The 12,429-nt window shown below is 43.6% G+C and overlaps 1 protein-coding gene across 1 annotated transcript in view; it reads left to right on the forward strand.

The window, feature by feature from the left end:
• The window catches only part of ENPP6 (ectonucleotide pyrophosphatase/phosphodiesterase 6), a 127,282-nt gene that overhangs the window by 92,606 nt on the left and 22,247 nt on the right, over positions 1–12,429 (forward strand). Inside the window, exons 4-6 of the mRNA XM_077144595.1 lie at positions 4,428–4,569; positions 5,477–5,656; positions 9,819–9,956. Of these exons, the coding sequence (XP_077000710.1) occupies positions 4,428–4,569; positions 5,477–5,656; positions 9,819–9,956 (460 nt within the window). The remainder of the gene's footprint in view (positions 1–4,427; positions 4,570–5,476; positions 5,657–9,818; positions 9,957–12,429) is intronic.

A 12,429-nucleotide genomic window follows, 5' to 3' on the forward strand; every position in this document is an offset into this window, starting at 1 on the left:
TTTATGCCAAAGTTGTCATTAATTTATTTTGAGGGAATAAGTAGGAAAACAAAGTTGATTCAAAGAGAATATGAGAAACTGACATATAATCAGTGAAGAAAAGGAACAATGGGATATAATTGTTGTTAGATGAAAAAAATGCCTTATGATATAGGAAGTAGTCAACCATACATAAACTTTGGGGTATCTTCTTTATCAGACAAAAACCATTTCCATCTTATTAGTTTCCTACAAGTTAACAGCTAAGTTTATAGCAGTCTGGACTCGAATCATAACAAATAATAAGGTAAAAACAAAAAATAGACATTTTCTTGGAGATTCTGGTGGCCCCTATGCATGCTTATTAGACAATGCTCCAGCATGACATTGAAGTTACAGGTGGTCCTTTTTTGGCCTGATTTCCAAGTTTTGGATCATTTTTCTGAACAGTCAGTCATCTTAACTGATTCATTAAATTGCTGCATTTTTCTCTCCCTAATTCTCTCTTTAGAGAGAATTTTCCAACATGCTTAAGTAAGGAAAATGGATGTGACAATATGAACTTTTTAGGTTGGATAGAAATCTGGACAGAATCCTAAGGGGATGGGAGAATTGGGTGTCTCCAAAGACTCAGGACCAGGGCCCCTTGCAGCCCTGAGGTAATGGGTTGATGGCTTCATGTCCCTCTGGCAGGCTTCCTGGACCTTAAGTCTGTAAATGGCCAATAACAGATCTGCAGGCATTTCCACCCTTCGCTCCTCACCCAACCATTCAGTTACAAATGAGCTGACCTGTGATGGAGACCAGATCCACGTGGAAAGCAGCTGGCAAACAAGAATTTGTCAGCTAAACTCCAACAGGCCAGAGAATTCAGCCCTTGAAGACTTAAGTCCCTAATGAATCAATGAAACTTCAGTATAGAATCCTTTCATAAAAGGCACATGTGTAACCTCTAAGTCGCAAGCATCCCAAATCCAGAGTTCCTGGTATCTGGGGTTGACGGCTTCCTGCCACAAAGCCTTCAGGTAAATTTATGACATATACTAATTTTCTGATCACATGAGGATTTGTGAACACCTCAAATAGCCTCAAGGAAACCAGAGAAGTGTTAGAGGGAGGCATCGAAAATGAAGTGGTCAGAAAACATTTCACATTAATGCAACAGTGTGTCTTGTTTATGAAAGCTCCTCACTGTAGTAAGTCATCACTGTATTAAACAGGATTTTCCCCACCAATAAGCCTGTGGTGGTTTGGAGCTAACCAAGCCCAGCATGTCCAGGAAAAACATGTTCTTAATCTTAATCCATTCCTGTGGATGTGAACCCATTGTAAGTAGAACCTTTTGATGAGGGTACTTCAGTTAAGGTGTGGCCCAACTGAATCAGGATGGGTCTTACTCCTATTACTAGAGTCCTTTATAAGCAGAATGAAATTTAGACAGAGAGAAAGCCATGGGAAGAAGCCAGAAGTCAATGGAAACTGGAGAAGCTGGGAGAGACTGCCATATGCATGGTCATGGGACAAAAAAGCCAAAGACCAAGGATCACCAGTAGTCAGCCCCAGAATGCCACAGTCTTTTGGCAGGAAAATCACCCTGATGATGCTTTGATTTTGGACTTCTGTTGGCCTCAAAATTATGAGCCAATAAATTCCTGTTATTTGTGCCATCCTATTGCTTGGTTTAGCAGCCAGGAAATTAAATCAAAGCCACCATGGAAATGTGGACACCTAACAGATGTGTGAGTCAGGACATCTGTAATGGTAAAGACACAAGTGCCCAAAGCAGCTAAATTTTGAGGCTTATTTGAGGGATATTTGTGGCTATGGAAAGTCCCATTATGTTTAAATACAGTGGTCAAGAGAATGCCATCAGTTCCATCAGTCTAATGAACATAGGCCTCAAGAAGTTTGAAGATAGGTATGGAAATGCTGTTGCCAAATATTAACTTTCACCCAACACCTACATGCTTGCGGGACCCTGAGGTGACCTTTTGTTCTCTGCAGTCTATAGAAGCAGAGGGAGTTAGCATTAGTCATTCACACATTAGTGAGTATGAATAATGATAACATTTGTGAGAAACACCTAAATGACAACCCAAATCAATCCACATGGTGGAGGAGGGCAGTATGGTGCTTATGAAAAGGATCCACTTTGTTTTGTTCTATAAAGACAAAGGAACATTAGACTAGCCGTTTTGTCTGACCTGAAACAATATGTCCTCAAAAGTGTTAATGAAGCACACCTCAGGGTACCCAGTGGGATATTGCAACACTATTAAAGTGTCTGTCCTCTTGGCAGGGCAACCATGATGAAGGGAGATGCTCAGGCAGAACATTCTCTGGAGCTCACTCTACAGTTTTGTGAGTGGAGAGGCTGTGGATCTTCCAAGACGTGGGTGTAGAGTAAAAGCGTCCTGACTGTGGAGTTGGAAGGTTGCATGTCTGGTTCTAGCTGTGTCCCGGAGAGCTATGATGCTTGAGTAGCTCCTGTTTTAACCCTATTTCCTCATCTGGGAAATTTATGAATGCTTTTCTATAGGGAGGGACACCTCTCACTGAAGTTCCAGAATTTGGAGGCATATCCTGCCCACAGACATACAGCACTCTACATCGAAAAATGAAAGTGACTCAGTTTTACTATGATGGCTTTGCCTTGTCTCACATCCAAATTTCTTGGGGTTGGGAGGATTCCTGAAAGAGGAGAAGAACTGTTTCCAGTGTGGATGGTTGGATGCTTTCAGACTATTCCGAGATGGGTTTGGAGTCTCACAGTCGGTGGACCTGGGTTTGAATCTTGGCTCCATCTCTTATTAGCCATGTGATACTGGTGACTGGTCAAGGCAGTTTTACCTTATAGGGCTGTTGTGAGGATTAAATAAGATGACGTATATCAAAGACCTCAAAATCATGTCTGACTCATAAGCGATCATTGATTAAGTGCTTACCATTACTACACATGCAGACGACATTTATAAAGCTCCTACTGTGTGCCAAATGCTGGAACAGAGGTATGATGGTGAATAAATCACAGCCTCCAGTGTGAAAGAAACTCATAATTTCAAGAGAGATGACACACACATGGGCAGTTACAGCACAGTATGAAAAGTCATAGCCCAGAAATGAGCCAAAGGTGCTGTGGGAGCACATGAAATGACCACCCAGCCAAGCCTTGAGACATCAGCGGCAGCTTCCTAGAGGAAGAAATAGGTTCCATGAGACCTGAAGGGTGAGCTGGAAATGCTTCACTCTGGTAGTGGAAACCAAGCGCTTGCCCTGCTCTTCCTCCCCAGTAGATTGTGAGATCCCAGGCACAATGGGCCTATAGGGTACATGTTCTGTACTTGTGTGCAGAGAGCTGGGGAAGCCACATCAGGAAAGATTGGGCCACCTCATTTGCGTGCATGTTGTATGAATCTAAACTATCGTTTTTCTAGAGAAATAAGGTGATCCGCTAAGAGTACTAATTATTGACCCTCGTAAAGTCCAAGCAGAGGCATAAACTTTAATGTCTTTTCCTCTGCTTCCTCCTTTGTGGGTTGACTACTGCAGTCTCTATTATTATCCTCAACATCCTCCTAATTGTCGATGTGATCTGTGTATGGGGCATTGGAAAGGTTGTGGGCAGAGCCGGGAGGAGAGTCACAGTGGGAAACACTGGGTGAAGGGGGGAGAGGACTTGACACAAGATTTCTCCTCACTGCCCAGTCCATAAGCCCCTGCTCCAGCTTATATGTCTAGCTTCTGGTCATTCTTAGCCCAGCACTGTGGGGACCATCGAGGTACCATTGACACCTGGCCAACAGGAGAAGTTTTGCCAAAACGAGGGGCCTCCTGGGCCCCACAGCCATGCGGTGACTGCTAGAATTCACTCCATATCCACATTAGTTCTGACCCTTCATTGTTCCCCTGAGGCAAGGGTCTCTCGATGGGAGACCCTGACCACTTGTCTGTTTGCCTCCCCAGAAGTTGCCCTTAGAGCCTGTTCTTATTCTTGCCAGTCATCCCAACCCCAAATCTAGTTTTTCGTTAGAACTTCCTTAAAGTTCACCCACACCTCAACAGTAGTCATTTAAATGGTTGCCACCAGTTATTCCCATCTTCAGATGACAATAGGTGACAAGGGTGGAGTTCTAGGAATGATTCCCTCCTGTTCACCATGCCTTCCAGCTCTGTGGGACATGATGAGCACAGCAGACCACAGGGACAAGAGAGGAGGTGACCAGTAGACATGCCACCTGGCTTCTGTCACGAAGCTGCTCAGGACTGGCAAGTCTTGGTTCAGGCTTCCTGTTTCTCGCTCGTAGATCTCACCTTGTTCATCTCAAGGTATCGGCTTCGCCAGGCCCACACAGCGTACATTATTTTGGGGTGCAATACCTGCACGGGGTGGGTGATGAGAGAACAAGCTGGCAGGGACCCCCTCAACCATGCCTCTCTGCCCCCTCCAGGAGTGGCCGCGCTGACCTGGCAGCCATTTACCACGAGCGCATCGATGTGGAAGGGCACCACCACGGACCTTCTTCTCCCGAGAGGAAGGACGCTCTCAAGGCAGTGGACACCGTCCTGCAGTACATGACCCAGTGGATCCAGGTGAGTCCGGTCAGGACGGCTGGCCTGGCCTTCCCCTATCGCTCTCTTTCAGTCTCCTTGCCTCCACGGACTTCCCTGGTGATGGCTGGTCAGGCCCATGCAGAAGCATCAATGGATCTCTTTTCTTGACTCAATGCCTCTTCAGCTACCAAGGGCTCCCTTGTTATTCAGCCGGGCCAGTGTGATTGAAATGACCCAGGTCTATGTTATTAGCTGGAGCGATAGCTCAGTTCTTTAGAATCCTAATAATTGTGGTGACCTGCTTGGCGCAGACTTTGGGAGCCAGCCCAGGGAGGGTTCTGACCCTGGTTTTGCTATCCACTTGCTAAGTACCTTTAGGCAATTTCTTTGTATCGTGCAGCTTGCTATCAAAGTTATATTTAACTTCCTTAGGCTTTATTTTCCACCTCTTTAAAATGGGCGAATGAGACTTCTCATGCTACCACCCAAGGTTATTGAGAGAGTCAAAGAAGTTGGAAACAGGGAGTATATCTTGAAAAGTTATCAGTACCATCTTTTTTTTTCCTTAGCACTTTTTAGAATGGGGTTTTGGCTTTCAGATCTGCCCCCACCCGACAGTGCTTCTGTTTGTGATTGAGACCTGTGTCTCATCAGGGCAGAACAGTAGATGATTAAATTCAGAACCTTTTTCCTATAGCTTTTTCTTCTTCTCTTTTTTTAGTATTTACTGTTCTTTAAGCAATTAGTACTTGTGTGCATTCACTCATGCATTTGCCATTTTTATTGCTATTAGTTCTTCCCTGCAGCTCTGCCTACTCATCTGGGATCATTTTCCTTCTGTCTCAGGACTTTCCTATGGTTTTTTGTTTAAAAAACCTTTTTATGAGGCTTTTGCAGTGTAAGAGCCTCTCTCGGAGCTGTAACGACTGCCTCTGACCACCCGTAGGAGCGGGGACTGCAGGACGACCTGAACGTCCTCATCTTCTCGGATCATGGCATGACGGACATTTTCTGGATGGACAAAGTGATTGAGCTGAACAAGTACATCAACCTGAGTGACCTGCAGCAAGTGAAGGACCGAGGGCCTGTCGTCAGCCTTTGGCCAGGCCCTGGGAAACAGTCAGAGGCAAGAGGGGTCGGGGGGGGGGGTAGAAGGGATGGGGTGTGGAGTGGGGGGATGGGGTGTGGAGGGGGAGGAGGGGGGAGGGGTGTGAAGGGGGAGGGGGCAGGGGTGTGGAGGGGAGAGGGGGAGGGGTGGGGGAGGAGGGAGGGGGTGGGGAAGGAGGGAGGGGCATGTGCCCTCATTAGCCACCACTCTGTGCTTTTTCCTCTTCCTGGAGTATTAACACTGAAGCACAGAGCAGCATTAGGAGCGGAGTCTGTGGTCTGAGAACCTATTTGCCAATCACTTTCTCAAGCTGTTCATCCTCTCTAAGTCTCTGTTTTATTTTCTCTAAAATGGGGTATAATAGTATCTACCTCATTGGGTTTTAGTGAAAATCACATGAGATAAAGGATGCACAACCCCTCACTTGTGTTGCACACACCAAGCACATGGCAGGGTGACTTCATTACTGACCGCAGTGATAAAGCAGTTCCTAGGCCAGTCTGGAGGATAACCGAGGCACACTTGGGTGCTGCTTCTCTGGGAGAAAGCTGTCAGACTCACCTGTTCCCAGCAGGGAAGTGGGGAGAAGGAGGCGATGGATGAGCGGGAGCCACACTGCTTGGGGTCTCATCCCAGCTCTGGTGTCAGTGGGTGATGGGGCAAGGGGCCTAACCTGGCCTCCCTGCTTCTCTCTGTAAATGAGAGCCATGCTGGAAGACGAGCTGCCCCACTGGGTGCCACAGAGCACGACGGTTGTGTTAGTTTTTACCACGATTACCCACAAAGGTGAATGTTCCCTAGAAGGTGTGGCTGAGTTTCCGCGATGTGCCAGGTGTGGGACGAAGCCCCGTTCCCCATGGTTGCTGCCCTCCGGGAACTCACCATTCTCTCCGAATAATCATTTTATGGGGCAGCCTTAGCAAATCACCTGGGGAAAGGAGGAGGGACAAGTGACATCTTTGGCTGACTACTTTGTCTTCAGGTTGCTTGATCACCTGTCAATACAGGCTTTGTGGCTTCTGTCCATCCCCAGACAAAACCCATCTGGATCAGGAGATGGTCCTGTACCTTGGCGGAGGCCCAGGCTGCTGCCAGGAGAGGGTGCCTTCCACAGGGTACTGGCTACAGGCCCAGTGCCTCCATCCATCCCCAAAGAATCACAAGTATTGCTGGAGTAGATGTAGGTTGGTATTGGTCATCTTTGCTGAGAGCGTTGCCAGAGACTCAGCATCCTACCTCCCTCACCCCGAGACCCTTCCCATATAAGATCTGTCTATTTGGGGGTTGAGAAGTACAGGTGCCAACAATTGCCACTCCTCCCCAGACATGCCCTGTCTCCCCAGATGGATGCTTCTTTTTTATCCTCAGGCCCCACGGTCAGGAACTGGAGGTGTTGAATATTACACAATGTCCCATAAACTCCCTAAATATAAAAGCGGGAAGAATATTTTACACATTGACAGGTCTCACGGTAAATGGTTTCTTGCAAAGAAGTTTTGTTTTCCTGGCAAGGAAGATCATTTGCATCTCCAGTTTGGCACTTTTAGGAACATGCCATTTCCAGAATGCTTTCGTATCAACAGCTTATGAGCTGGAAAGAGCCGCTTCCAAGGTGGCGGTGTTTAAGTCAAGCAGTTGCAAGCAGCCTAAAGCATTTGGTACATTATTCAAAAGTGGGGGTGTGTTTGGGTGACAGTTTGTCGTGTGATGGGAACAACAGTTTGTGAGACCTGTTATGTGTCATCAGGTTTTTCACTTCTCCAAAATATCTCTGCAAATGCAACCCGGCTTCCTTTAAGAATCATGGATTTTCTTGAGTAAGAAATTATAACTCATGGGGACATTTCAAACTCTCTCCTTAATGGCCTAAAAACTGCTTTTCAGAGTAGTTAATACTTCGATTTTATATTCAATATCCAGGAATATATGCCTGATTTGACTAAAGGCCAGCAAGTCAACATAAGCCTGTTGATTTTAGTTGTAGCCATAAATATATAAGCTGCTGTTAAATATTGGGAATATAGTCAATTCATGCTCTTCATGGATTCTGTGTTTGCTAATTTGTCCACTCCCCAAAATTTATTTGTAAGCCCAAAATCAATATTCACAGTGCTTTTGTGGTCATTTGTGGACATGCACAGAGCAGAGAAAAATTTAGGTAGCCCAGCATGCACATTCCAAGTTCAGGTCAAACAAGACCACACTCTGCCTTCTTGTTTCAGCCCTAAAATACTGTGAACAGTATACTTAAGACCACAGTTTCTCAGATTTTTGTGATTTTTTTTTTTGTGGGTGATTCTGCTGTTTTAAATGGTTCCCCAGCAAGGTCCTGAATTCCTGTCTAGTGTTTGTAAGTGCCAGAAGGCTGTGATGTACCATGCAGAGAAAATACGTGTGTTAGATAAGCTCCTTTCAGGTATGAGTCATAATGCTGTCAGCCGTGAGTTCCTCATTAATGAATCCACAATATATATTAAGTAAGGTGTCTTTAATCAGAAACACACATCATGAAGGTTATGTATTGATGGGTTGATGAAAACATTGTGACCAGAGACATGTAGGAGTGTTCATGGTGAATTTATCAATCATAACCACCATGAGTAACGAGAATTGACTATATGTACAAAGGTTACATCTTCATCATGATGTTAGTAATGTAATTAATGGCAAATGATTACCCAGTGCTTTTAAGAGTCAAGTGTAGGTAGGACATGCTGTAGGTCACGTTAAAAGAACAAATCCTCTTTCTAAAGAACAAATCCTCTTTCTTGGATCTTTGTGGCATTTCACATCAGGCAGACTAGTTTCTCATTTGTCTTTTAATTTCATCATGGCTTTTTTCACTTAAATAATTTTTGTACATTTCTTATTAATCATTGAGCAGGTGCAATAATTATTGGAGAATATGTACCAAGTGTTGTTTTAGTTTGTAAGCTGCCAGAATGTGACAGACCAGAAACAGAGAAGCTTTTAAAAGGGGGAATTTATTAAGTTACAATTTTACAGCTCTAAGGATATGAAAATATCCAAACTGAGGCATCCAGAAAAAGATACTTTAACATCAAAGAAAGGGCTGGTGAAGTGTGAGGTTTCTGTCTCACCTAGGAGGGCACATGGCGATGTCTGCTAGCTTTCTCTCCTCATTTCACAAGGCTTCCCCAGGGGCATTTTCTTTCTGCATCTCCAAAAGTCTCTGGCTGTGTGGGGTCTGTCAGCTCTAAACTTTTTCCAAAATGGTTCTTTCTTAAAGGGCTCCAGTAAGCAACCCCACCTTAAATGGGTGGAGACACATCTCCACGGAAACCATCTAATCAAAAGGTCCCACCCACAACTGGGTAGGTCACATCTCCATGGAAACAAACAAAAAGATCCCACCCAGCAATATTGAATGAGGATTCAAGGACATAGCTTCTTTGGTGTACCTGATAGTTTCAAACTGGCACAGGTGTGAAGCATAATGATATGATGGCCAATTTATACACACCAAATATTTAAGAAAGAGGGCACTGCTATTACCTGTGATGTCTCCATTGTGTCCTGCCCAGACCCCAATACCTTCTCTGCCCCCTCAGAGGAAACCACTGTTTTGAATTTTGTTATCATTCCTGCAATTCGCTTTATACTTTTGCATATATTGAGTTTAGTGTGTAGTAATCTGAACTTTTATATAACAAGATCAATCCTGCCTATATTTTCTTCTGCAACTTGCTTTTTATTTTCTCTCTCATCCTGAGAGTGCTGAGATTCATTCATGTGTCCCGTGTAGCTGTAATTCATTCATCTTCATTGTTGTATAGTATTCCATTGCAGCAACATACCAGGATTCAATTGTCCCTTCCATGTCACTGAGTATTTAGACTGTTCTCTTTGCCTCTACATGTCTTTGGGTACACACATCTGAGGGTTTCTCGTTGTGTCCCAGGAAGATGACTTGTTGGCTCATGGGATATTGCTTCACCTTCAGCCTTACTAGAAAAATAATCCACCTTATTTCATAAAACGTAGAAAATATTCCCATTTTTTATGTTGTCAAATCTATCTGGGATTTTTTGTTGTTGTAATTTTTCTTTGCTTTCATACTTATAAGGTCCTCCCTTCTCCCCCACCCCAAGTCAAATAAATATTCCTATATATTTAGGAAAGAGAAGGCAATACTAGTCTCTCTTGGTTTTCTTTGCAGCTATATAACAAATTGAGAACGGTGGAACACATGACTGTCTACAAGAAAGAAGACATTCCAAGCAGATTCTATTACAAGAAAGGGAAGTTTGTCTCTCCTTTGACCCTAGTGGCCAATGAAGGGTGGTTCATAACTGAGGTAATTATTTAAGATGTGACAATTAATTCATTCTACAAGTTCTATCAAACAGTCCAAAGACAAATAATAATTATTCAGCATCGACACTTTGTTTTCACCATGTTGTCATTCATTGCATTATTTCCTTAGAGAATCGAAAGACTTGATCAGTTGACTTCGCAGACAAAACTTGTAGGGGAGCCAGAGTCACGGTTTAGACTTCCTGGCTCCACCTGGCTCCAGATTCGCTGTGTTTTAACAAACAACCTTAATTCAATTACCTGGGCTTACAATGGAACCTGTTCAGCTTAAAGTGGAACAATTACTGTGAACTAAAGAAATTGCTTTAGGGCAGCCAACAGCAAAGAGAGGCCGGGCTTTGCTTTCACCTTTAAGAGAAATGTGTAGTAAAGAAAATTCCTTCGATCCATTCCCCCAGTTTGCCAACTTGATTTTTGCAGAGGAGATTATCTTGCATTTTTGGTCCAAATCCTAATTGCCTCACGTCCGAAGGACTTCAGCAGCTTCCTCCTTGCCTGACTGAACTCCAAGAGTCTGGCCCTTGGTGTCAGCTTATGATATTGGACTGGTGTGGGAAGGCCCAGTTCTCCTGGGGAATCCAAGGTGGCTTGTCACGTTTAGAATCAAATCTTGAAGAGGGCATGGGTGACTGGGGAGACATGAGTTGGAGAGACATGGGTTTGGGTTGAAAATGTTTCGGACTACAGGGTAAAAGAGAAGGACAGATGTCGGGACACAAGAGTCATTGGTCTAGACCAGCCATATATAAGGTTTAAGGCTGGTATTTACTTAGCCAGAGAAGGAGCAGGGGAAAATATGCAAAAATACTAGTGGGTTACAAGTGGAAGTCCAGGGACCTGGTTATGGTGGCGTGAGGGTTGGTCATTCAGAATGAGCTGCTACTGAGTACTCTCAGACAAAGAGAAGCCCCTGGTCACAAAGGATCTGAGAAACACAGATGAGGTCAGAAATGCCAGCTCTCACAGCCCAGAAGCCAAAGAAGGCCTCTCTTGTCATTAGAGTTTGGCTGTTCATGACATGCTTTAAAAGGCCCCCCAGATAATCCGTTGGCCCCTAAAGCTCTGTCCTCTAAGAACCAAAAAGCATCTCTTCACTTTATCACACTTTAAGAAAAGAATATATAATTATGGATAAGAAATTCAATACAAGGACTCAGAAGATGATTTTTTTAACTGCACTATAAATCCGCTTCTGTCCAGAACTCACCAGCAAACTTCCCCTTACGTCTCAGCAATCAACTTACAAGTGTGGCTAGCAAATTCCTTTGGTCAGTTTTGTCCCTGAGATCTGGGGCTGTGAGGAAATGCAGACCAAGGGGCCACAATCACAGGACAGAATGATTCTGAGGATGGGAATTAGGCAGAACTTAGAAAAGAAAAGAAAAGGACAAATTATGCCACATTCTGAGTAGCGAGGACCTGCTCAGAAGGTCCAGCCACAAGCCTGGTGAGGTGTTCTCTTGCCCAGACTCTGCTCCCAGGAATCTCCAAGGGTCCATGTAGTTGCTTCCTTGCAGGAAACTGCAAACTATGGTGACTTCTGAGGTTCTTGTCACACAGTAGTAGTATATTATGCTATACTATATCATATTATACTATATATATATATATATCACACCATAATATACTTATATTACTTTAGTGCATGTTGCAAACACACACACATATGTATGCAGTCGTTTGAGTATATCAAGAATAAGAATCAATCAGTTAGCAACAGTGACCCAATATTTCATTGTACGGCTTAAGAGGGGAGAAGTCACAACATACACACATACTCTCACACACACACACACACACAGGAAAATACCTAACGTTGATAATTTCTTGGGCAGCTTTTATTCCTTTCAATTATCTCTAAAAGGAGATTTGAGGTCATTTCAAAGATACGTGAAAGTTAAAGAAAGAAAGCAATCAGAAGGAGGATAAATAGGATGGGAAAAATAAGATGAATTCTGAAAGATTAGTGTTGATCCACTAAGTGTAGAGACTATCAGTGGCATTTCATCCACCTTTAATTGGTAATGATGGGTACTGTCAAATAATCTTTACTTATCATCCTTGGATCACTGGGAGCTTCAGAATGAACGATTTCCCCCTGACCCCCACCCACCCCACAAAACATTTCAAAGATATGGGCACAAAGTTGTTTTACATTTATTAAAAATAAATTTATTTTAACATTTATTAAAAATACATTTAGAAAAATTTCTTCTTTAAAATTTTAGACAACAACAATAACAGCTATCTTGAATTACGTATTTTGTTACTATCTCTACTTCTCTCAATGACCCTACATTACAGATATTGTCAGTCCTGAAAATAACATAACCCAACATAAAATGGAATGCAAATGTGACTCTGAGTTTCCTAGCAGCCAACCCAAAGAGGGAAACACAGTTGATTATATAAATATAACCTAGGGTGACTCTAACAAAAGCGCTCACATGTTT

This window comes from Tamandua tetradactyla, chromosome 26 (genome assembly GCF_023851605.1).
Source record: "Tamandua tetradactyla isolate mTamTet1 chromosome 26, mTamTet1.pri, whole genome shotgun sequence".
Taxonomy (NCBI): domain Eukaryota; kingdom Metazoa; phylum Chordata; class Mammalia; order Pilosa; family Myrmecophagidae; genus Tamandua; species Tamandua tetradactyla.